General features: G+C 37.3%; 1 protein-coding gene across 1 annotated transcript in view; it reads right to left on the bottom strand.

Moving 5' to 3' along the window:
* The window catches only part of LOC150088120 (uncharacterized), a 1,786,788-nt gene that overhangs the window by 924,237 nt on the left and 837,957 nt on the right, over positions 1–24,594 (bottom strand). The window contains exon 22 of the mRNA XM_090370030.1: positions 16,209–16,433. Coding sequence (XP_090226156.1) covers positions 16,209–16,433 — 225 coding nt within the window. The remainder of the gene's footprint in view (positions 1–16,208; positions 16,434–24,594) is intronic.

The following is a 24,594-nucleotide window of genomic DNA, read 5'->3' as shown; positions in this document are numbered from 1 at the left end:
TTCAATATAACTGGATAGATACCATCTGCCCGCTAGGTGTCTTTTTTGTGTTTACTTCAACAATTTCTCTTCCACTTTGCTCTCAGTTATTACAAAATTATTTAGCCCACTGTTACAGTTTAGTAAACTTCTGTGCTCCCTTTCCTTACAGAATTTCTCATGTGTGAATCTAGATGCAAAATACTCATTCAGTTTGTCAATTATCTGAGCAGGATGATCAACAGTCAAACCACAAACACCAAGTGGACCAATCTGATTCATCCCCTTCCTTCTACAGATTACATAATTAAAGAAGTCTTTGTTGTTTTTCTTTGCATTCTTTGCCAAGGATTTCTCGTAATCAGCCTTCACTTACCTAACCACCTTTGTGACTTGATTCCCGACTAGCTTATACATGCCATAGGCTTCTGTGTCACCTGATAATTTACATGCATCCCACAGATTTTTCTTCTCTACCATGAGCCTCATTAGTTCATCTGACATCTATTTAGGTCTAAATCTTGAACAGTATTTCTTAGTTGGTATGAAGAGCCTAGTAGCCTCGAAGATTAATTCCTTGAAGGCTTGCCATTTAGAATTCACTGTTTTTAACCTCATCAGTTGATCCCACTGTATTGAATTTAAAAACTGACTTAGACCCCAGTAGTCACTTTTATGAAAAGAAAAACCCTTCTCTTTACCCTTGATGGTAATTACATCTTTTAAGTAAATCCCACATTAGTGTACTGTGATCAAAGTTACCTAGTGGTTTCTTTATCTGAAAATTTTTAATGCATGAATAATCACTGCTGATAATCAGATCAAGTGTGTTACTCCTTCTTGTTGCCCCTCACACATGTTTCTGTAGAAAACAATCCTCCAATAAATCCACAAAATCTTGCCAGCATGCGAGTGACCAACTCACAAGTTCCAGTAAATATCTGGAAAGTTAAAATCCTCCTTTATAAGACATTCTGAATGGCCCCCTCTATTTCTCTGCACAATTGCTCATTATACTCATCAGATTCATTAGGCCTATAACACACACTACTCTCAAAGAAATTTTTTTTTTTTTTGGCTGGTGCAGCATAAACCTCAGGCTTCCTTCCACCATATAGCTAATAATAATAATAATAATAATAATAATAATAATAAATAAAATTAAAGAAAAACAGAAAAGAGTTCGTTAATATGTAAATTCTAGAAGGAAAAGGATGAATCAGATTGGACCACTTAATAGATGTATTGACTATTGATGATCATGCTCAGGTAGCTGATAAACTGAATGAGTACTTTGCAACTACATTCACGCATGAGGAGTTATTCAATGATGGGAATGCCAGAAGTTTATCAAACTCTAACAGAGAGCTAAATGATTTTGTAATAACTGAGAGCGAAGTGGAGGAGAAATTGGTGAAGTTAAACATAAGGAAGGCACCTGGGGTCGATGGGATCTATCCAGTTATATTAAAGGAGGCAGCAACAGAAGTAAGCAAACCCTTGGCTATAATTATGAGAGCTTTTTTGGACTCAGGGGGAGTCTCCATAGACTGGAGGTGTGCAAAGGTATCACCAATTAACAAAGGGGTTTCAAAGAGTGACAGAAGTAACTATAGACATGTTAGTTTAACTTGTGTTCCGGAGAAAATAATGGAGTCAATGGTTAAACAAGCACTGCAGGTTCATCAAGAAAAGACTGCAGTAATAGTTAAAACACAGCATGGATTTGTTAAAGGGAGGTCTTGTCTGACCAATTTGATTAGATACTATGATGTGGTCACAAAGGAACTGAATCAAAAATAATTTTGATATCATATACTTGGATTTCAGGAAAGCTTTTGATACTGTTGCACATGGAAGACTGCTGTACAAATTAGAGAGGTATGGCATTAAGGATAAGTTGCTACAATGTATAAATGGATAGTTGAGTGGGAGATGACAGAGAATGATAATCAATGGACACTCCTCTTTGTGAAAGAATGTTATTAGTGGAGTTCCCCAGGGTTCGGTGCTGGGCCCATTGTTGTTTTGTGTATTCATCAATGATGTTGATGAAGGTATATCAGGAATAATATCCAAGTTTGGATATTATACAATGTATAATATCCAAATGTAAAGACAGTATGCTACTCCAACTGGATCTAGATAAGTTGGGCAAATGGGCTGAGAAGTGGCAAAATGAAGTTTAACATTGACAAATGCAAAGTATTGCATATGGGTAGCAATAACCCCAGAGTAACCTACCAACTGTGTGGTATTATACTAAGTGTAATGGATAATGAAAAAGACCTTGGGGGTAATTGTGCAGTCAGATATGAAGTTCTGCTGTGCAAACAAACTGCCAGAGCAGCTCATGGGGTCTTTTCAAATATATATATAGGAATTTTGATAGCAGGGACAGGGAGGTGATTTTCCCATTGTACTAGGCAATGGTCAGTTCACACCTAGAGTACTGTGTATTGGTCTGGAGGCCTCATTTTAGGAAGGATGTAGAGTTCCTAGAATGAGTACAAAGAAGGGGTGCTCTTTACCAAAAAAGAGCTTACTTAAGTTCTGTAAATGGCAGGGTCTGGAGAGTAGGCACCTGCGAGCTGATCTAATTGAGGTGTATAAGGCTTTGAATGGGTTGAGCAAGCTGAATGCTGACGGGATTCTTCCTCTCTCAGATTAAGAATGTGATGGAGCATAGATTTAAACTGAGGAAAGACAGTTGTAGAACAGAAGTGCGGAAATTTGTCTTTAACCAGAGGGTGGTTGATTGGTGGAACAGACTTCCATCTTTTGTTGTGGAAGTTGATAGCCTAAATAAATTTAAGGCTGAGCTGGACATGCATTTGGAATGAATGGAGGGTTTTTTTTTTTTTTTTTTTATTTTTTTGGCTGATGATGCACAATCTTGCTTTCTTGCATCGTATGTCTCTACTAATGATAATGCTAACCACAGCTTGAAATTTTAGATTGTTTTTAACATTTGTAATACAGACATTTATGGAAACTCCTGAAATTTACAGAAAACCTTGAATCACAGGTAACAAATCATTGTGACGTTCAACCAAGGTACCAAATGTTTTGGTTCAAATTTTCAGTTAAAAACACATTAATACACTTATCTTACAGTGTCTGATCATGTTCATGATGTGTCTGTAGAAAGATTTTGAAAAATGCAGCAGTATTTCTGTGACCCTCCAATTCTTGATCTGAAGAACCAGATGAAATCTACAGTCCATCACTTTCATACGAGTAGGTTTGGTTTGGTTTTGGTAGTTGTTGGCGCATCAGCTTCTGTGGCCATAATGCACCTCCCAAGGTTTTTGCAGTACTTTGATCCAAGCCCAAGGCGGGATTCGAACCCGCAACCTTTAGGTTGCCAGGCAGGCACTTTACCCACCTGACTAGCCCGGTCGGCCATATGAGCAGTAGTAAAGACTTAGAAGTCACAGGGTAACAGAACTGAATGGTAGTTAGTTGTCCATACTAAGAAATAGCTAAGAAAAGTCTTTTTAGCCAAAATTATTAAACAAAACAAAAATCAATAAAATCAAATAAGAAATACTGCAATTTACATAGGGTTTTTTTTTTTTTTTTTTTTCATGAATGCAAAACAAAAATTAGTATTACGCACAAGATATGCAAACAGATATGTACATAGAATAGGGATTTCATTTCAGAGGAATAAAAATTCTTTTACCATGCTTCAACTTTTAAATGAACACAATAATGTACAATAAATACAGTTAAAATTAAGACATGTTTGCACTGATTCTAAAACAATTCTATCTAATTATATGAATAAATTTTGAAGTGTTATGTAACATTAAAAAAGTTTTTTAGATCATGAGATTGTCTATTTTATTTGTGAACAAAATTAGTGACTCATTTGTAATTAGGGAGGGGAAACTGAAAGAGTTTTGTGCCCTAACATTTTTATATTATTCTGACAATACTGGAAGGACCCCTTCTCAGGTTCCCCTTTAAAATAACTTTCCAATGTCACCTGTTAATAATTAATTAAAAACCTGAAATTTTTTATACCTTTCTAAATAAAGTCAAACTTTCATTTTAATAGTTTCTGAAGAGATTTTCTTATAGAAATTGGGTGCTATAACCTGTCAGGTGCCATGCTACTGGTTTTGCAACTATTTGAAATTTTCTCCAAAGATGGAATGATACCAGACAAGAACTGATGCCATGTTTGAGTAACCAAGGTTTCCCAAGTAACCTTGCTTTAGGCCAGTGGTAGTAGTGGCATGTGATGCAAGAAAGCAAATGTATGAGCTTATGCAGCATCAGCCAACAAAAAAAAAAAAAAAAAAAATATCACACCATTCCCTCCAAATGCCTGTCCAGTTCCTCCGTAAATTTATTCAACCTATCAACTTCCACAATGACAGATGGAAGTTTGTTCCAGCAATTAACCACCTGCTGGCTAAAGGCAAATTTCTGCACATCTATTCTACATCTGTCTTTTCTTAATTTGAATTTATGCCCCCTTAGGTTCGTAATCTGAATAAGTGGAAGGATCCCATCAGAATTCAGCGTGCTCAATCCATTCAAGGCCTTATATACCTCAATCAGATCACCGCACAGGTGCCTAGTCTCCAGCCACTGCAATTTGCAGAACTTAAGCCTCTCTTGGTAAGAGGACCCCCTTCATTCCCCTCACCAATCTTGTTGCCCTTCTCTGTACACGCTCAAGTAAATCTACATCCTTCCTAAAATGAGGCCTCCAGACCTGTACGCAGTACTCAAGGTGTGGCTTGACCATTGCCTTATACAGAGGGATAATCACCTCCTTTTCCCTGCTAGCAAAATTCCTATATATCATTGACAAAACCCCATGACCTGCCCTGGCAGCCTGTCTGGTTCCGAAACTGTGCTCCCCGGTTCCCTTGGGATCTGAAAATAGTTCCCAAGGGATCCTTAGATAATTTCTGTAATGGCTACTTTTAATTTTATTTATTTTTTCAGACAAAACCTAAATATTGTTACAGACTGGATGTTGCACCCGTCAGGAGAATTCAGTTGTCTACAGACACTTCCAACTTTAAAGGACTTTGTGAGATGAAAAAATAACATCATTCTTCATACTAGTAGCTTATGTGGTACGATTAATTGTATACTCAAATAGTGACAGTTTATTATTTAGTTGTTTTTTGTGTCAGTCTGAAAAAGACAGATTGTAAACATATAACAAATCAGTTCCGAGATATAAATTTTTAATTTTGAATACTTATCGTCCAGACACCCCATATTTAAGTGAGCTAGGATGTGAGGATCCATGGTTACTTTTCAAAGCCAAAAGGGTCCACAAGCATAAAATTTTGGGAAAAACTGCTTTAGGTTATTTCATTTCCCTCTCTGACTAGTTCAATAAAAGTCTACTGTCATATTCTAGTTGTTTTTGAAAGATATATTATTATTTTATCAGCATAAAGATGATAACAGGAAATCCAGTATTTTATGGGAAGCAAGATACATCATTTCAAATCTCATACACTGTAAAGGGCATCAAATTGGAAATTAATTTTGAAATAATCCTGAAATCAGCAGTAACTAATAATATTGAATATGATGATGATAGGTTAAGTCATACCAGCGTATTTGAATTATATAAGTGGTTCTATGACAGACATCAGTATGTTTGGGATAACCAAAGAAGTGAATATCCGTCAACTTCTCAAAATGAGGACAAAGATATAAAGTTCAGGATGCTGATGAGTTGGATATAAATAAAAGATGATTCATCAAATTCTGCATGAAGATTTAAGAAAAAGGGGAAGGTATGTGCAAAATTTCTGTGGCTCAGTTTCATGAATGGGCAGAAGCAATGAAGAGTGTCATCATGTAAAGACTTCATCCAGAAAATCCTAATTTCCTCAACTGTATTGTCATTGGAGATGAGTGGTGTGTGTGTGTGTGTGTGTGTGTGTGTGTGTGTGTGTGTGTGTGTGTGTGTGTGTGTGTGTGTGTGTGTGTGTGTGTGTTTAAGGGCGCACAAGCAGCTGTGGCTACAGTGCACCTATTCATATGAATGTTTAAAAAAATAATTAATACGAAGCCAGTTCAATTTCATATAAGCTCAGAAACTAATCAAAGTCATTCATACATTCCTATTTGTCTAAAATAACAGAAAAGTTCATTAATATTTACCTCCTCACCAATGATATGGTTTAATGTTATCGGTTCTCGGAAATTAGCCAGAAAATTAAATATTGAAATCAGATGTTGTTCACAATGTGAACAGCCAATCAAAACATGTTTGACTGTTAGATGTTCAGAGCAATGTGGACACTGAGGAGGATCATCGCCTGCGAGTAGATGGATGGGAGTCATATGAGTATACCCTATTCTAATCCATGCAAGTACTACTTCCCGAATTGTCTGAATGCTCGAGTGCCAAAATTTTGGGTCCTGTTTCTACTGAAAAAGTTTATTTGTTTGTTTATGCCATAGCTCTGCCCACTGTGCATGGTATGCTGCTTGAATTACGATATTATAATCAGAAGCTGGATGTTCTGATGGCTTGTTAAGTCTAAAGTTGATGGAGTTTTAGCAGAAATATCAGCCAGTTCATTCCCTTCAATGCCTGAATGAGCTGTAATCCAGCAAAAGATCACTAGTTGCTGACGATCTTCAATTTTCAACAGAAAATTCCTAATTTGATTTAAAAGAGAGTGATCCTTATAAGAGGGATTCTGCATTGCTCTAATTGAGCTGAGAGAGTCTGTGTAAACTAAATATTTTGCAGATGGGTGAAGAGCCAAATTTTCTAGAGCTAATTGTATTGTAAATAGTTCCGCTGAAAAGTTGCTGTACTTGGGTGGAAGAGAAGCTGATATGATTGCAGAGGGATAAACTGCTGCTGCTCCAACAGTTGAATGAGATTTGGAACCATCCATATATATTGGTAAGAAGTCAAAATAGTTTTGAATATGGCTAGCATGGAGTTGTTGCACATTCAGAGTCTGTAGGCGATTCTTTCTCCATTGGAGAAAATAAGTATCACAGGTTTGTTGAGAGAATAATGATTTCTCATTGAGAATAATTCTTTATCTGCTGCCTATTGCAGAGAGGAACGTTCCAATTTTGTGATATTTCAAGGAGCTGTAGGCCTGCTGGTCATATTTTATTTGCTTTATTTCTATAGAGATTGTGAAATGGCGGATTAAAGAGGTATGGCTGAAAGGGGTGCGGAGAACAATTTTGTATTTTGATTGCATATTTAGTAGTAACATTTTTCTGTGGAGGTACAGAGGGGGCTCATGGGCTTCAGTATATAGACTATAGGTTGCAGATGCCTTATAAGCACTAAGAGCAATCCACAAAGCATTGTGTTGTACAGGATCAAGCCAGCATAATACACTCTTTTGGGCAGAATCATAAACTGAGGCACCATAATCTAAACGGGATCTAATCAGTACTCTATACAGGAGCAGCAAAGTTGTACGATCTGCTCCCCAAGACAGGAGATAAAGCTCTTAGCATGTTCAGCTTTTTCAGAAAATAGTAGTCGGTATTAATTTAATATGCTCAAAAAAGTTTAATTTGCTATCAAGGATCAATCCCAAGAATCTGATATTGTTGGCAATCAGAATGGTGGAAGAGCTCAGTCCACTTTTGCACTTTATTGAGGGACATCTGCAATTGCTATTCGATAGATCTCATGTTCTGAGAATGGCAAGAAACAGAGAAATCATCAGCATAAAGATATGCCTTCACAGTATTTGGGAATTCTTTTGTAATGGAATCAATTCTAAGGGCAAACAGGGTTGCACTCATTACTGTGGTGCTCCTTCCTGCAAGAATGTAGAAGAAAAGGAATTTTGGTATCGAACCTGGAAAGAGCAGCTCTGGAGGAAGTTCCTAATAAATATAGGCAGGTTGCCTCGTAGACAAAGATTATGAAGGTCACTGAGAATGCCATACCTCCAGGTAGTATCAAATGCCTTCTTTGAATCTATGGAGACCATAACAAGGCGTTCATTTTTCACAAAGACAATGCGAATTTGAAATTCAGCCTTGATTATCAGATCTAAGGAGGACCTGTTTTTGCAAAAGCCATTTTAATAATTATTCAGTAGTTGTTGAGTTTTAATGATCCAAATGAGCTGACTGTGAATCATATTTTCAAGAATTTTACCATGGCAACTCGACAGAGAGAGAGAGAGAGAGAGAGAGAGAGATTGGCCTGTAACTATTAGGACTGCAGGGATCTTTTCCAGGTTTCAAAAAGGCCAAAACTGTAGCATGATGCCAAGAGGTTGTATAAATATTTTCTAGGAAGATCCAGTTAAAGAAGACTAGCAGCAGTCATAAGTTTTTGTCATTGAGATGCTTCAGCATGACATAATATATGCCATCTGGCCCAGCGGCAGTGTTTCGTGTTGTTCTGACGGCTTGTAAAACTTCACAATATTGACGAGGCTGATTACATGGAAGTGAAAGTGAGGTTCCTAAGTTGATGGGTCTCCGTTTGGTGGTGGTCTTAATTTTCTGGAAATTTGGAGTGTAGTTTGATGCAGCTGAGACTTGGGCAAAGGTTTTGCCCAAGGCATTTGCGATATCTAGAGGAGCAGAGAGTTCTTGCCCACTGCAGGAAAGCATTGGGAAAGGGATGGTTGGAAACTTCCCAGAAATCTGCCTAATTTTCTTCCATATTAATCTGGAGTCGGTGTTTCTATTTATAGTAGATGCAAACTGAGTCCAAGAATCATTTTTGGCTTCCCTTTGATGAAACATGCTTTTGCCCTTAGCTTCATGTAGCTAAGGGCAAAATTAGTTTCTATTAGATAGCATAGTACTGACATTTAATTTAATTTATTGATTTTATTAATTTAAAGTATCATGCCCCAAACTAGAGCAGCAAAGCAAGGGGCACAAAGTGGCAGGAGTGCTGTGACTCGGGGTAGAACTGAGGGGGGGCGATTCTCCAACGCATCAGAGCCTAAAAAAATTTGCAACTTGTGAAATGTCTGCCGAACTCTCTGGATGTTGTTGTTTGGGTTTTTAGGAGCATTAGCAACTATGGCCATATTGCTCCAGGATATGCAGTGGTCATTCCATGACCTTTCCGCATCCTTCGTATTTGGTGGTGATGAGCTCGAACCCCGGTCTAAATAAGAAGTGTGTGCTACGCACTGCTGCTCCTTCCCACCTGGCTACAGAGGCGCCTCCGAACTCTCTGGAACGGAACATGATATTGCCATGGGGAATGTCTTTGTGTGCGCGCGATGTAAGGAGTGTAAGGAAATCAGGCAATCACGCGATGTAAGGAGTGTAAGGAAATTATGGGCCTATATGAGAGTTTGAAGGACAGGATGGATGCCCTCGAAAGATCTAAATTGAGGAGCCCATCAGGCTCTCAGCTGCCCACATCAACGCTAGAGCTTGCACTTGGTCATCAGGCAACACAGCGACAATCCCCAAGGCAGAATGCGCTGGTCCCACAGGAACTAGTAGTTGTTGGTGACTCTATTGTCAGGGAAATGGAAAACATGCTTTGTAAAAAGGATAGGTGGAACAGGATCAGGGTATGTCTGCAGGGGAAAAGGATGATGATGTTGCAGAGCGGATATCAACTTTTAAGGGCACAAAAGGTGATATAGTTGTACACGTTGGCACTAATGATATTAGCAGTAGGAGACCGGCAGAATTACTTAACAAGTACAGGTCACTGTTGAACAAAAGCCGAGAATCAGGGTTGAATTTGAAAGTGCCCAGACACGATAGAAGGGAGTATATGATGAGAGCCTTATCGATCAATTCGGCCCTGGAAAGAATGTGCAAGGCTCAAGGGGTAGAATTTTTTTCAGCCTGGATTGTACTTATTAACAGGAGAGACTGCTTCTATAGGGATGGGATACACTTAAATAGAAAGGGTGCAAGAATATTTCCTGATGCTATCGAGGTAGTGTTAGGTGGGGCGGAAAACTGATAGCTTGGGAGGATACAAGGACTAATAGTTTAACAGTAGCCGTAGGCAGAGGTGAAGATGATTCTTGCACAACTTCTATTAGAATAAGTAGCGACCTGGAGCGTGCAGTGTTGGGGGAATCAGGGACAGATGGCAGTCATCCTGAAATAGGTGGGTATATGGGATGTGTTAGGGTAACTAGGAATAGGAGCATGTATGCTTGCATGTATACCAATGCTAGAAGTATAGTAAATAAATTTGATGAATTTGAAGTGTTGGTCAAGACATCAAAGGCGGATATTGTTGGGATAGCAGAGACATGGTGTCACACAGATATAAGGAATGCTGAACTGGAATTTGGGGAGTATAATGTGTACAGAAAGGATAGACAGGATAGAAAGGGAGGATGTGTTATGCTGTTAAGAAAAACATTAAATCAAAAGAAGTGCATCCGGTTGATATAGATGAACAGTGCACTGCTGAGTCAGTTTGGTGTGACATAAGCACTGCGAAAGCAAATATAAGAGTAGGAGTGTGTTACAGGCCTAATGAGTCGAATGAGTACAATGAACAATTGAACAGAGAAATAGAGTGGGCTAGCAAATCGGAATGTCTTATAATGGGGGATTTTAACTTCCTAGATATTGACTGGAACTTGTGGGTTGGTCACTCACACACTAGTCAGACTTTTGTGGATTTATTGGACGATTGCTTTCTACAGCAGCATGTTCGAGAGGCAACCAGAGAAAGAAAAACTCTTGATCTGGTTATCAGCAGTGATCATTCGTGTATTAAGAATTTGCAGATAAAGGAACCACTAGGAGGCAGTGATCACAGTGTACTGATGTGGGATTTACTTAAAGATATAATTACCATCAGGGATAAAGGAAAGGGTTTTTGATTCCGTAAAGGTGAGTACACTGGTCTCCGACAATTTTTAAATTCTGTACAGTGGGATCAACTGACGATGTTACCAACAGTAAATTCTAAGTGGGAAGCATTCAAGGAATTAATCGTGGATGCTACTAAAAGTTTCATACCTATTAAGAAATATCGTTCAAGGTTTAGGCCTAAATGGTTATCTAATGAACTAATGAGACTCGTAACAGAGAAGAAAAATGCATGGGATGCATATAAATTTTCAAGCAACTCAGAAGCCTATGGCAGATATAAGTTAGCCTGTAATCAGGTCACAAAGGAGGTTAGACAGGCAAAGACAGATTACGAGAAATCCTTGGCAAAAGCTGCTAAGAAAAACAGCAAGGATTTCTTTACTTATATAAATTCTAAAAGGAAGGTAATGAATGTGATTGGTCCACTTGATATCGATGGTTCGACTGTTGATGATCCTGCTCAGAGAGCAAACAAACTGAATGAGTATTTTGCATCTACATTCACAAGAGGAATTATTAAAGTTTGAAAATGGCAGAAGGTTATCAAATTGTAGCAGGATACTTAATGATTTTGTAATAACTGAAAGCAAAGTGGAGGAGAAATTGTTGAAATTAAACATAAGAAAAGCACCTGGGGTGGATGGGATCTATCCAGTTACATTAAAGGAGGCGGCAAAGCAACTAAGCAAACCGTTAGCCATAATTATGAGAGAGTCCTTGGACTCAGGGGAGGTTCCCACAGACTGGAGATGTGCAAATGTATCCCCAATTCACAAAGGGGGATCGACGGGTGACACGAGCAATTACAGACCAGTTAGTTTAACTTCTGTTCCGGGTAAAATAATGGAGTCACTGGTTAAAGATGCATTGCAGGATCATCTAGACAAGACTGCAGCAATAATTCAGACACAGCATCGGTTTGTTAAGGGAAAGTCTTGTCTGACAAATTTGATAGGATATTATAATGTGGTTACAAAGGAACTGGATGCATAAAATAATTTTGATATCATATATTTGGATTTCAGGAAAGCTTTTGACACTGTTGCACATGAATGACTATTGTACAAATTAGAGCAGAATGGTATTAAGGGTAAGTTGCTACAATGGATAAAAGGATGGTTAAGTGGGAGAAGACAGAGGGTAGTAATCAATGGGTGCTGCTCTTCTTGGACTAATGTTATTAGTGGAGTCCCACAGGTTTCGGTGTTGGGTCCACTGTTGTTTTGTATATTTATCAATGATATTGATGAAGGTAAATCAGGCTTAATGTCGAAGTTTGCAGATGATACAAAGGTTGGCAGGGTTGTTAATGACAGTAATGGCAGTGTGCTACTGCAACAGGATCTAGATAATTTGGGCAGATGGGCTAAGAAGTGGCAACTGAAGTTTAACCTTGACAAATACAAAGTACTGCATATGGGTAGAAGTAACCCCAGAGAAACGTACCAACTGTGTGGTACTACACTTAAGGTGGTAGAAAATGAAAAAGACCTGGGAGTAATTGTGCAGTCAGATATGAAGTTTTCTGAGCAATGCAGACAGGCTGCCAGGGCAGGTCATGGAGTTTTGTCAATGATATATAAGAATTTTGCTAGCAGGGAAAAGGAGGTGATTGTCCCTCTCTATAAGGCAATGGTCAGGCCACACCTTGAGTACTGCGTACAGGTCTGGAGGCCTCATTTTAGGAAGGATGTAGATTTACTTGAGCATGTACAGAGAAGGGCAACAAGATCGGTGAGGGGAATGAAGGATCCTCTTACCAAGAGAGGCTTAAGTTCTGCAAATTGCAGTGGCTGGAGACTAGGCACCTGTGCGGTGATCTGATTGAGGTGTATAAGGCCTTGAATGGGTTGAGTACGCTGAATTCTGATGGGATCCTTCCACTTGTTCAGATTACGAACCTAAGGGGGCATAAATTCAAATTAAGAAAAGACAGATGTAGAATAGATGTGCGGAAATTTGTCTTTAGTGAGCAGGTGGTTAATTGCTGGAACAAACTTCCATCTGTCGTTGTGGAAGTTGATAGGTTGAATAAATTTAAGGAGGAACTGGACAGGCATTTGGAGGGAATGGTGTGACTTTTTTTGGCTGATGCTGCATAAGCTCATACACAAGCTTTCTTGCATCACATGCCACCACCACTACTACTACTACATCCAGTCTGTAACTATATTTTTAGATTTTGTTTGAAAAAATAAATAAAATTCAAAGTAGCCATTACAGAAATTATCTGAGAATACCCTGAGAACTATTTGCAGATCCCAAATGATCCATGGAGCACAGTTTCGGAACCACTGACCTAAAGCAAGGTTACATGGAAAACCTTGGTTACTCAAACACAGCATCGGTGCTTGTCTGGTTCCATGAGATTCTTTGAGAAAATTCCAAATAGTTGCAAAACCAGTGGCATGGCACCTGTCAGGTTCTAGCATCCAGTTTCTATAAGAAAATCACTTCAGAAACTATTACAATGAAAGTTTGACTATATTTAGAAAGGTATAAAAATTTCAGATTTTTAATTATTGATTAACAGTTAACATAGGAACATTATTTTAAAGGGGCACCTGAGACTTTTCTAAGCTACTCTGGACAACTAACCACCTTCAGTTTTTTTTACCTTGTGACTTAAATGTTTACTCCTACTCATATGAAAGTGAAGGAGTGCATATTTAACCTGGTTCAAGAATGGAAGGGATACAGAAATATTGCTGCAGTTTTCAAAATATTTCTATAGACACATCATGAACATGATGATACACTGTAAGATAAGTGTATTAATGTGTTTTTAACTAAAAATTTTAACCAAAATGATTGTTACCTTGGTTGAAAGTCACAATAATTTGTTTGCTGTGATTCAAGGTTTTCTGTAAATTTCAAGAGCTTTCATAAATGTCTGTATTACAAATGTTAAAAATAATCTAAAGTTTCAAGCCATGGTTATGCCATTATTGCATATACAGACAGTGGGATCCCAGTGCCAATACTGCTGATAGCAATACAAACATGGAAAAGATTTCCAATGGTACACATCAAACAATAATGCTCATAAAAATATTAGAACTCAAAAAACTTCCCCACAGGGTAGGCAAATACTTTTTCCATCATTATCAAGTGAAAACTATGAACAACTTTGATTCCAAAAGAATGCACACATGACCAGCCTAAACTTCATGGCTATTAGCATTAGTAGATGCGTATGATGTAAGAAAGTAAGCTTATAGAGCATCAGCCAAAAAAAAAAAAAAATTCCAATTCACCAATCCATTTGCTCCGAAAGTTTGTCCAGTTCGACCTTGAATTTATTTAAGCTATCAACTTCCACAATGAAAGATTGAACTTTGTTCTAACAATCAACCACTCACTGGCTAAACGTAAACTTACATGCATCTGTTCTACAACTGTCCTTCCTCGATTTGAATCTGTGCTTCCTAATGTATGTAGTCTAAGCAAGAGAAAGAATCCCATCCACACTGACCTTGCTCAATCCATTCAGAGTCTTCAAAAACCTCATTCAAATCACACCTTACAAGGGCCTAGTCTCCAGATGCACCAGTTTGTGGAACTGAAGCCTTTCTTGATAAGATTACCTCTTTGTTCTCATCACCAATCTTGATGCCATTCTCTCTACTTATTCCAGCAACTCTACATTTCTACAGACTACAACTCTACATTCCTAAAATGATGCCTTCAGACTTGTATGCAGTACTCAAGGTGTGGCCTGACCATTGCCTTATACAAAGAGATAATCACCTCCTTATCCCTGCTAGCAAAAATTCCTGTCTATCATTGACAAGACTGCATGAGCTGCTCTGGCAGTCTGTCTGCACTGCAAAACTTCATATCTGACTGCACAATTACCCCCAAGGTCTTTTTTATTCTCCATTACAATTAGTGTAATACCGCACAGTTTGTAGGTTACTCTGGGATTACTGCTATCCGCATGCAGTGTTTGCATTTGTGAACGTTAAACTTCAGTTGCCACCTCTCAGCCCATGTACACAACTTTTCTAGATCCTTTTGCAGTAGCATGCTGTCATTAACAACACTGCTAACCTTCATACTGTCTGCAAACTTGGACATTAATCATGATATACTTTCGTCAATATCATCGATAAATACAGAAAATAGCAATGGGCCCAACACCGAACCCTGTGGGACTCGACTAATAATGTTAATCTGTGAAGAGTGGTGTCTACTGATTACCACTCTCTCCTCTTCTCCCACTCAACCATCCTTTTATCCACTGTAGTAACTTGTCCTTAATGCCATATTGCTCCAATCTGTACAGCAGTCTTCCATGTGCAACAGTATCAAAAGTCAATATCATATATTGATATTGACTTTTGATACTATATGATATATATCATATATTGATATATATCATATAGTATCAAAAGTCAATATCCATGTCAATATCATATATATGATTTTTTTTCATCTAGTTCCTTTGCAACCACATTGTAGTATCCAATCAAACTGGTCAGACAAGACTTCCCCTATAGTGTAACCAAAGGAAGATTGGTGAGAATTGTGGATTACCTCTTTAGATATTTTAATGTAGTTCCATGTGTCAAAAGACAAAGGGTCAATAGAATTTCAGTATAATTTATTTCATATGGAAGGTCTTAGAAATAAATAGCTTACAGTAGATTATCAGTCAAATTACTGTAAGTTACTTATTTCTGACACTTTGCATACAAAATTATATCAAATACCAGAATTCTATTAATGTCCATTCACCCTTTGTTATTTCTGATACATGGAACTGAATGAAAGGGCTAGTTTGCAGTTTTCACTGATCCTCCTTTGTTTATAGTCCCATGCACATTCTTTTAGAATCTAAGTGATACTATCCCTTTGAAAATGATGCAGAAAGTATTTTCCCCACTTTGGGAAGTTTTTTTTTTTTTTTTTTAAAGTTTTAATATTTATATGAGCATTATTGTTTAATGTGTACCATTGGAAGTGTTTTCATTATTGTGTTATTAGCAATGTTGGTGCTGGGGTCCTGAAATCTATATTCAGAATAACAGGATAAATGTGACCTCAATCCACACGAGGTTTCTTTGTGGCATGCCTCGCATAATAATTAATGGTATTATTAGTTTATTTTTCATATTCAATGTACAGACATTTAAGAAAACTTCTGAATTTTACAGAAGACCTTGGAATAAATTACAGGTAATGAATTAATCTGTTCAGAAAAATATTTCGGAAATGAATATAATGGTTTTCTTATTGTGCATAACTTAACCCAATTTCATTTGACTTGCCTTTGTCTTTGACAGCTAACAATATATAATTAAGATTCACAATTTTATGATGAATTACTCCTTTCTCTGTCACACTATACAAAGATATTCTGATAAGCACAATATGTTACAAAATATTTAGTATAAATTACCTTTTCCCAAATTACTCACCCTAGAAATTTAGCACCAACAGGTCCGATTTCTAAAATTCGAGAGGCACATGCTTCACCTTCCATTAATGGTGGAGGATGTACAAGTTTTTCTTTTCGTAAATATCGACAGGTGATGCGCATTGGCATTGATGCTTTCCGAGGTGGAATAATGACTCTAACACCAGAATGTCGGCATCCACGCATTGCACCCCCTCGGGCATCCACCATGAAACTCACCAAGAATCTATATAATGAAATAATCATTAATAGTGTAAATTAGCTGTTAATAACAATACATATTAAATTTATTCATCTACAATCTAGGGTTCCAGATGAATTTATGAGAACTCTAGGCAAGTCCATGAATAAAAATTATTTAAATTAAAGAACTCTAATCTATTACTGTTAACTGAAAGGATATTTTGTCATTTGCCACATATTTCAACCTATTTTAGTTTCTTTAATCTCCTTTTAATAAAATAAGGTTGTAGGCCCTCTAAATCAAATTTAACCAGTGGTTAACTACCATTTTGTCTCTCAATTTTAAACACTGTTATTAAAATTGAATTAATGAGAAAATATAAATATTAGCTCATTTAATTCAATATATAATTGTTAATTCTAAATATAAATACCAAATTAACCACAGAAATGTAAATTGGCTATTATTACAAGGTACAGGATTTTTTTTTTTTTTTTTTTTATGTGTGAACCCCAAACACGAGAGGTATTAGAACCTATAGTACTTAGTACCGTGCTTGGGTTAAGTTCATAAAAGATAAAACTAACTATTTAATCTCGAAACCATATTGTATATTAAAATGTCTCTCTTTTTCTATTTTTTAGATCATTAGTATGTACATGATCTTCCATCTGGCACTATGAGAAAACTAAGAAATACAGCAATACTCCGCTTAGCACGGCTTCAAACAGCATGGGTTTCACTATAACATAGTTTTCAATTAAGTTTAAGTAAAAAATTTCCTGTACATATTAAAACTCATTAAATAGCCTAGGCAGGTACTATACACATATGCTGCATTGTCGTATCCTAGGTACGGTACATATATGCTGCAGTGCCAACTCTATTGTCTATGATGCACATGTGACAATAGCTCCTTTCAGGCAGTCAGCTGCAACATGCAACAGTGTTCAGTATTCTTAATTCCATCCTGACGAGATAGTTTTTCAAACTTTTCATTTCAAAATTTATTTTTTACCCCTTTAAATATGATCGAAAATATATTTACATCTTGGCTAGAAATCACTGCCAACAACATGCATTCTGTTTGGCAGAATGTTTTGCCCTATTCAAAGATTTCACTGGTTTTGAATTGCAAGTTCAGATAATTTCCGAAGACATTGTGAAGGTTGGAAAAAAACTTGGGATTTGAAACTTTGGAAACTGCCAATAATTTATTTTTTACCCCTTTAAATATGATCGAAAATATATTTACATCTTGGCTAGAAATCACTGCCAACAACATGCATTCTGTTTGGCAGAATGTTTTGCCCTATTCAAAGATTTCACTGGTTTTGAATTGCAAGTTCAGATAATTTCCGAAGACATTGTGAAGGTTGGAAAAAACTTGGGATTTGAAACTTTGGAAACTGCCAATGTATGTGACTGCACTGAATCACATCCGACTTATATGATGCAACTCTCCTTGAAATTGATAAGCAAACTGCATATGCAGAAGAGGAAAACAATTCTGAAGTGGATAACACTGAAGTGCCACCAAAACAATTTTCAACAGGAGAACTGGAGAAAGTTTTTGGGGGGGTTGACATGGCCTGCGAGGCGATTAAGAATGGAAATCTGAATATTGAACATAGCATCAAGATATAGCAAATTTTACAAGATGGAATTTGATGCTACAAAGACTTGTACGCTGAAAGAAAAAGAAGAGATGGCCTCACCAGACGTCGTTATTGAAATACCTAAATAAACAACTGCTTTTTTTTTAAAGCTTTGTTCTCATCTCTCATGATGTTACCTTTTCATTAATAAAATTTTTGCAATATTTTTTTTTAATTTCAAATCCTTTTAATTGGCTATCAAGTGCAAATTGTTTATAGATATTACAATTTGTTTATAGACTGTTTCTCTGGTACGCATTCAATTAAAACCCATTATAATTATACCTCAATCAGCACGGTTTCACATAACACGGAATAGTTTCGATACCAATTATCAGTGCTATGCGAGGTATTGCTGTACAGTAAACCCTCTAAAATCTTGCACGCTGAGGGGATTGAGACAGGCCAGATTTTAAAATTTTTAGGATTCAAGAGAGGTGTACCTGGTGGTTCAGCAGTTTTTAAGAGCACATTTCAATAACTATCAATCACAAACAGCCAAACTTATTTACATAGGTAAATATTAAAGTTGTAAAGACAGGATAAATGATTGTCTTGTCACTATTATATATTAGAAACGACAAGATAAATGATAATCTTGTCTTTTCATCTGCATTTGCAGCCACCAGGATTTAAACTGCATAGATAACACGGTGGTCTTAATTCTCACAGCAGAACAAACCTTCCTTTGTATGAGTTACTTTGATATTGCACTACTTTCAGCAGAGAGCTTTATCTTTATTAAAAATTTGAAACTGAGTTTATATATTTCATGGCAGCCAAACAACAATTTTATGACTATTTTACCTCAAAGCAGTCTGTTTTGGTAAAAGAAGTAAAACAGATTGCTTTACCTGTTTAACTCAAAAAAATCTTCTTTAGGGCTGTTTTTCAGAGACCAGCTGCAGATTGAGGGACGAGGTATTCCTGAAACAGGCTGCCATAACGGTCTCATCTTTTAAACAAATATCCAATAACCTTTTGGAGAGTTCATCAGTTTGCAAGTAATGCAATTCCTGAGCAACTCATTGCAAAGGCAAGTTTGTTTTGCTGTGAGAATTAAGGCCCACGCATAATCAATAAAGTTTAAATCCTGCTGGGTGTAAAAACAGATTACTAAAGGATTATATAGTTGTGCAAGCATCTTACAGTGAAAGAAATGTTACTCTTTGTTACATGGATTCTTAAATGGGGAGAGTATATAAAACTATGGGAAGAGTATATAAAAAATAATGAACTTGGATTTTTTTAAAGGGGGAAGCTGATACTCAGGATAATTTTCTATTTTATTACATGTTTATTCAATGTCTATGCATCTAGATATGGCAAATTAAGTTGGTTAATAATCACCAAAGATAAGGCCAAAGCCCATATTTGTTACAGTTAACACACATATATAGGAGGAAAACCTGCAGAGCTTTGGCTGAGACTGGCTAACTATAGCCCAGTGAAATAAACCTCCACAGATAACTCATTTGCTTTTCAAAAGGATTCAAATCCCAGACCATTTCCAAATAATTGACAGGGCAGATTATCCATTCCGCAGAGGTTATACATGATAAATTTGTAATTAGTTATTCAAACAGGAAACAATAGGTATATTATTTTCAAAAGTAGACACTGTGATGGTGTAACAAAACAGCTGGATGAAAGGATTAAGTAATGGTCAAGTTACTGATAGGTTTATAGGAAGTAATTGGTTGTGGGCATATGAGTCAATAAACTACAATCTTTGTAGTTTGTTGACTCATATGCCCACATCCAATTACTGGTTGAAAGTGACCTAGTTTTTTTGGGGAAATCTATTGTCAGGGAAATGGGTAACATTTTTTGCAATAAAGATAGGTGGGCTAGAACCAGAGCATATTTGCCAGGAATAACAGGTGTTGATGTTAACAACAGATTTTCAGATTTTAAGGGAGTAGAGAGAGCATTATTATTCATGTGGGGACTAATGATATTAAATGATATGCACGACTTGACCATTTGATGGAGAAATATAGGACCATGCTGAAAAAATACAGTGAGTTATGTCAAAGTGTGTGTGTGTGTGTGTGTGTGTGTGTGTGTGTGTGTGTGTGTGTGTGTGTGTGTGTGTGTGTGTGTGTGTGTGTGTGTGTGTGTGTGTGTCTGCATGCTGAAAGCCTTGTGGATTAACTCAAGACTTGGAATCTGCAAGCCTCCAGGGGGTAGATTTTGATCAGTGTAGCCTGCACTTGTAAGATAGAAGGAATCTATTTTGTAGATATGGTATTCATTTGAACAAAGGTGGTGCAAGGATTTGTGCCAGTGTCAATGAGGATACCTAAAGGGTTCAGGGAAACTGCTAGTTAGACAGGATACGAGTAATATACACCTGTGTTTATTTGATGATATGGTCATACTTCATGCTCATTTCATGTTTGTTTCATGAGGGTACCAACATTTCATGTTGGTACCCTCATGAAACAAACATGAAATGAGCAGGAAGATAAAGCTAGGGAAGCAAGCCTAAATAACTTCAAGGGATGTGTCAGGGTAGTAAACTATAGAAGAATACTTAGTCATAACTGCATCTACAGTAATGCCAGGAGTGTTGTCAATATAATGTTGACATAACTGACTAACAGAAATGTGATGCCACCAGAAAATTGGGGACAATGAGTTCCACTACAGTATGTACAATGTATTTAGGAAAGAAAGAGAAGATAGAAGGGTCGTGCTTCTTATCAAAAGCAGTGTAAGCAGGAAAAGAGCTGTTGCTGAGTCTGAAGTTACATCTACTAGCATAGAATCTGTATGGTAAGTCAGTTGGAAGCAAAGGTATAATGAAAGAGGGAGTAATCTACAGACCAGAAGATTGTGAAGAGTATGATGAGGGTCTACATGCTCAGATGGAATGGGCAAGCAAGTGCCAATGTCTTATTAAGGGTGACTTCAATCTGCCCCAGATGGCTTGGAATAAGTGGGAGGAAAACTCACCACAGGGAAAAATTTTTTTTAAAAATAAAATACATCATTATTTTTTGTAGATCCTTTGGTAGAAAAAATATTAGGGGTGAGAATATACTTGACCACATCATTACTCAGGAATCAGGTGACAGCACAGGGCTTTAAGTACAGGAACCATTGTCAGGTAGCGATTATGCAATCATCAGTAGTAAGATGAAGAAAGATGTTGCAGTAGTTTAGAGGTAAAGACACAGGTTTTAATTTAAAAAGAGGAAACTTTGACAGTTTAAGGCACTAAATAGCATCTAATTAATTGGCAGACTGAGGGCAAATACATTTGAACTAGGAAATACCTTAAAATAAAAAAAAAAAACTATCGCATACATACCATTAAGAAAGCATTGCAGGAGGAGAATGCTAAAAGAGATGAATATGAAGCTGGCTGTTCAAATAGAGCAGAAAAAGATAACATGGGATAGTTACAGAGCGACAAAAAGTAACTAAACCTACAACAGGTACTTAAACCTACTACAAATTAGGTTAGAGAGGCCAAGATTGCATATGAAAAAGAGAGCAAAGAATGGGAACAAGGAGTTTTTTTGTGTATATATATATATATATATACAATGCAGATTGTATATATATATAGTTCGCAGACATAACACTATACTCACATCTGGCCATTTTACAGAGTTCTATATTCATCACAGTGTACCACAGTGAGGTTGAATTAACATTTAGATGCCACTATACATAAGACACAACACATGTCCACATGTATATATACTACAAATTAGGTTAGAGATGCCAAGACTGCATGTGAAAAAGAGCAAAGAATGGGAACAAGGAATTTTTTTTTGTGTGTATATATATACAATGCAGATTAAAGTGAATCAGATCGGACCCTTGTGCACTAGGTGTTGAAAAGTCTTAGAACCCAGCTGATGTTACAGATGAATTGAACAGGAACTTTGCATCTGTCTTTACTGAAGGAAACTTCATGCTGAGAAGATGCTGTGCAAGCGAGGTGGAAACATATGAAATTAGTGATTTCAAAATTGCAGATGACTGTTTATTAGAAAATCTTTAGCATTAGCATTAGTAGAGGCATTTGATGCAAGAAAGCAAGCTTATGCAGCATCAACCAAAAAAAAAAAAAAAAAAAACCAACTTCCACTTCACCCCTCTGTTTGTTCAAAATACCTGTCCAGCTGAGCCTTAAACTTATTTAGGCTATCAACCTCCACGACAAGAGATGGAAGTCTGTTCCACCAACCAACCACCCGCTGGCCAAAAGCAAATTTCCGCACGTCTATCCTACATCTGTCTTTCCTCAATTTGAATTTATGCCCTCTCAGGTGATTATTCTGAGCTAGAGGAAGAATCCCATCAGCATTGAGCATGCTCAAACCATTCAAGGCTTTATACACCTCTATCAGATCACCTCGCTGGTGCCTAGTCTCCAGACACTGTAATTTGCAAAACTTAAGCCTTTCTTCGTAAGAGCACCCCTTTGTTCCATTCACTAATCTTGTTGCCCTTCTCTGTACTCGTTCCAGCAGCTCTACATCCTTCTTAAAATGAGGCCTCCAGACCTGTATACAGTACTCTAGGTGTGGCCTGACCATTGTCTTATACAAGGGAATAATCACCTCCTTATCCCTGCTGGAAAACTTCCTGTATATTATTGACAATACTCCATGAGCTACTCTTGCAGCCCGTCTGCACTACTCAGAGAACTTCATATCTGCCTGCACAACCACCCCCAAGTCCCTTACATTCTCTACCACTGTCAGTGTAGTACCACAGAGTTGATACGTTGCTCTGGGGTTGCTGTTTCCCATGTGTAGTACTTTACATTTGTCAATGTTAAACTTCATTTGCCACCCCTCAGCCCATCTGCTCAACCTTTCCAGATCCTGTTGCAGCAGCATAGTGTCAGTAGTGTCCTTGACAACCCTGCCAACCTTTGTATCATCTGCAAACTTGGACATTAAGCTTGATATACCATCATCGATATCATTTATAAATACAGAAAACAATAATGGACCCAACACTGAGCCCTGAGGGACTCCACTAATAACATTGGTCCACGATGAGCAGTGTCCATTGATTACCACACTCTGTCTTCTCCCCCTCAACCACCCCTTTATCCATTGCAGCAATTTGCCTCCAATGTCACACTGCTCCAATTTGTGTAGCAGTCTTCCATGTGCAACAGTATCAAAAGCCTTTCTAAGATCCAAGTATATAATATTAAAGCTATTCCCTGCATCCAGTTCTTTTGTGACTGCATCATAGTATCCAATCAAATTGGTCAGGCAAGACTTCCCCTTAACAAAACCATGCTGTGTCCGAGCTATAACTGAAGTCTTGTCTAAATGATCCTGCAGTGCTTCTTTAACTAGTGCCTCCATTAATTTTCATGGAACAGAAGTTAAGCTCACAGGTCTATAATTATTTGTGTCAGCCTGTGATCCTCCTTTGTGAATTGGGGTCACATTTGCACATTTCCAGTCTATGGGTACCTCCCCTGAGTCCAAGGAAGCTCTCATAATTATGGCTAAGGGTTTGCTTACTTCCTTTGCTGCCTCCTTTAATATAACTGGATTGATCCCATCCACCCCGGGTGCCTTTCTTGTGTTTATCTTCAACAATTTCTCCTCCACTTCACTCCCAGTTATTTCAAGTTTCTGTAGCTTACTGCTAGAGTTGAATACACCTCTGGCATTCCCCTCGCTGAATAACTCCTCATGTGTGAATGTTGATGCAAAATATTCATTTAGTTTGTTAGCTACCTGAGCAGGATCATCAACAGTTGACCCATCAATATCAAGTGGACCAATCTGATTCATCCCCTTCCTTCTAGAGTTTACATAAGTAAATAACTCTTTGCTGTTTTTCTTTGCATCCTTTGCCAAGGATTTCTCGTAATCTGCCTTCGCCTGCCTAACCTCCTTTGTAACTTGGTTGCATATCAACTTGTATCAACTTGTATCTATCATTGGACGAGGCTACTACAGACGGTCGTGTTCAAAGCCGCTAAGTGGATTTTTCTTATTTATTGATTTGAAATTATTGTTTTTCTAAAACTTTTGATTTAAATTTAGTAGTATAACATTATTTTGTGATTTTTTGATTAATTTGGTGTATTTATTCTTTACTCGGCCTTGTAATTGCATAAAAGTATCGGTAAAGGTTTCCACGTGTTTCAACTCCGGTACCATTCGTAATTTTCCCGCCTTTGTGATACGATAGTTATATACCGTACTAGATAGCGTTAGTTGTACTTCGTTAGCAGTTAAATTGTACGTTTAAATAAATACATATAACGACTTAGATTACAAACGTAATATAATTAATTATATTTAACATAATTAATTATAATTAATTAATAAATTAATAAAATCATGACTCAGACCAGAGCGGCAAAGCAAAAGGCTCAAGCTAATGGAAGTGCTGTGGCTCAGAGCAGAAATGAGGGGGGCAGTTGTCCTCTGACTCACAGCCTTATAAAATGCACTGTTTGCTTGATGTTTGCAGAGCAATCGGGTACAGGACATGATACTGCCAAGGGGGATGTCTTTGTGTGTGCGCGATGCAAGGAGTGTATC

Source organism: Mastigoproctus giganteus, chromosome 3 (genome assembly GCF_048544385.1).
Source record: "Mastigoproctus giganteus isolate SK-2022 chromosome 3, ASM4854438v1, whole genome shotgun sequence".
Classification (NCBI taxonomy): Eukaryota; Metazoa; Arthropoda; class Arachnida; order Uropygi; family Thelyphonidae; genus Mastigoproctus; species Mastigoproctus giganteus.
The sequence above is the reverse complement of the archived record's forward strand: the minus strand, read 5'-3'. Positions and strand labels throughout refer to the sequence as shown.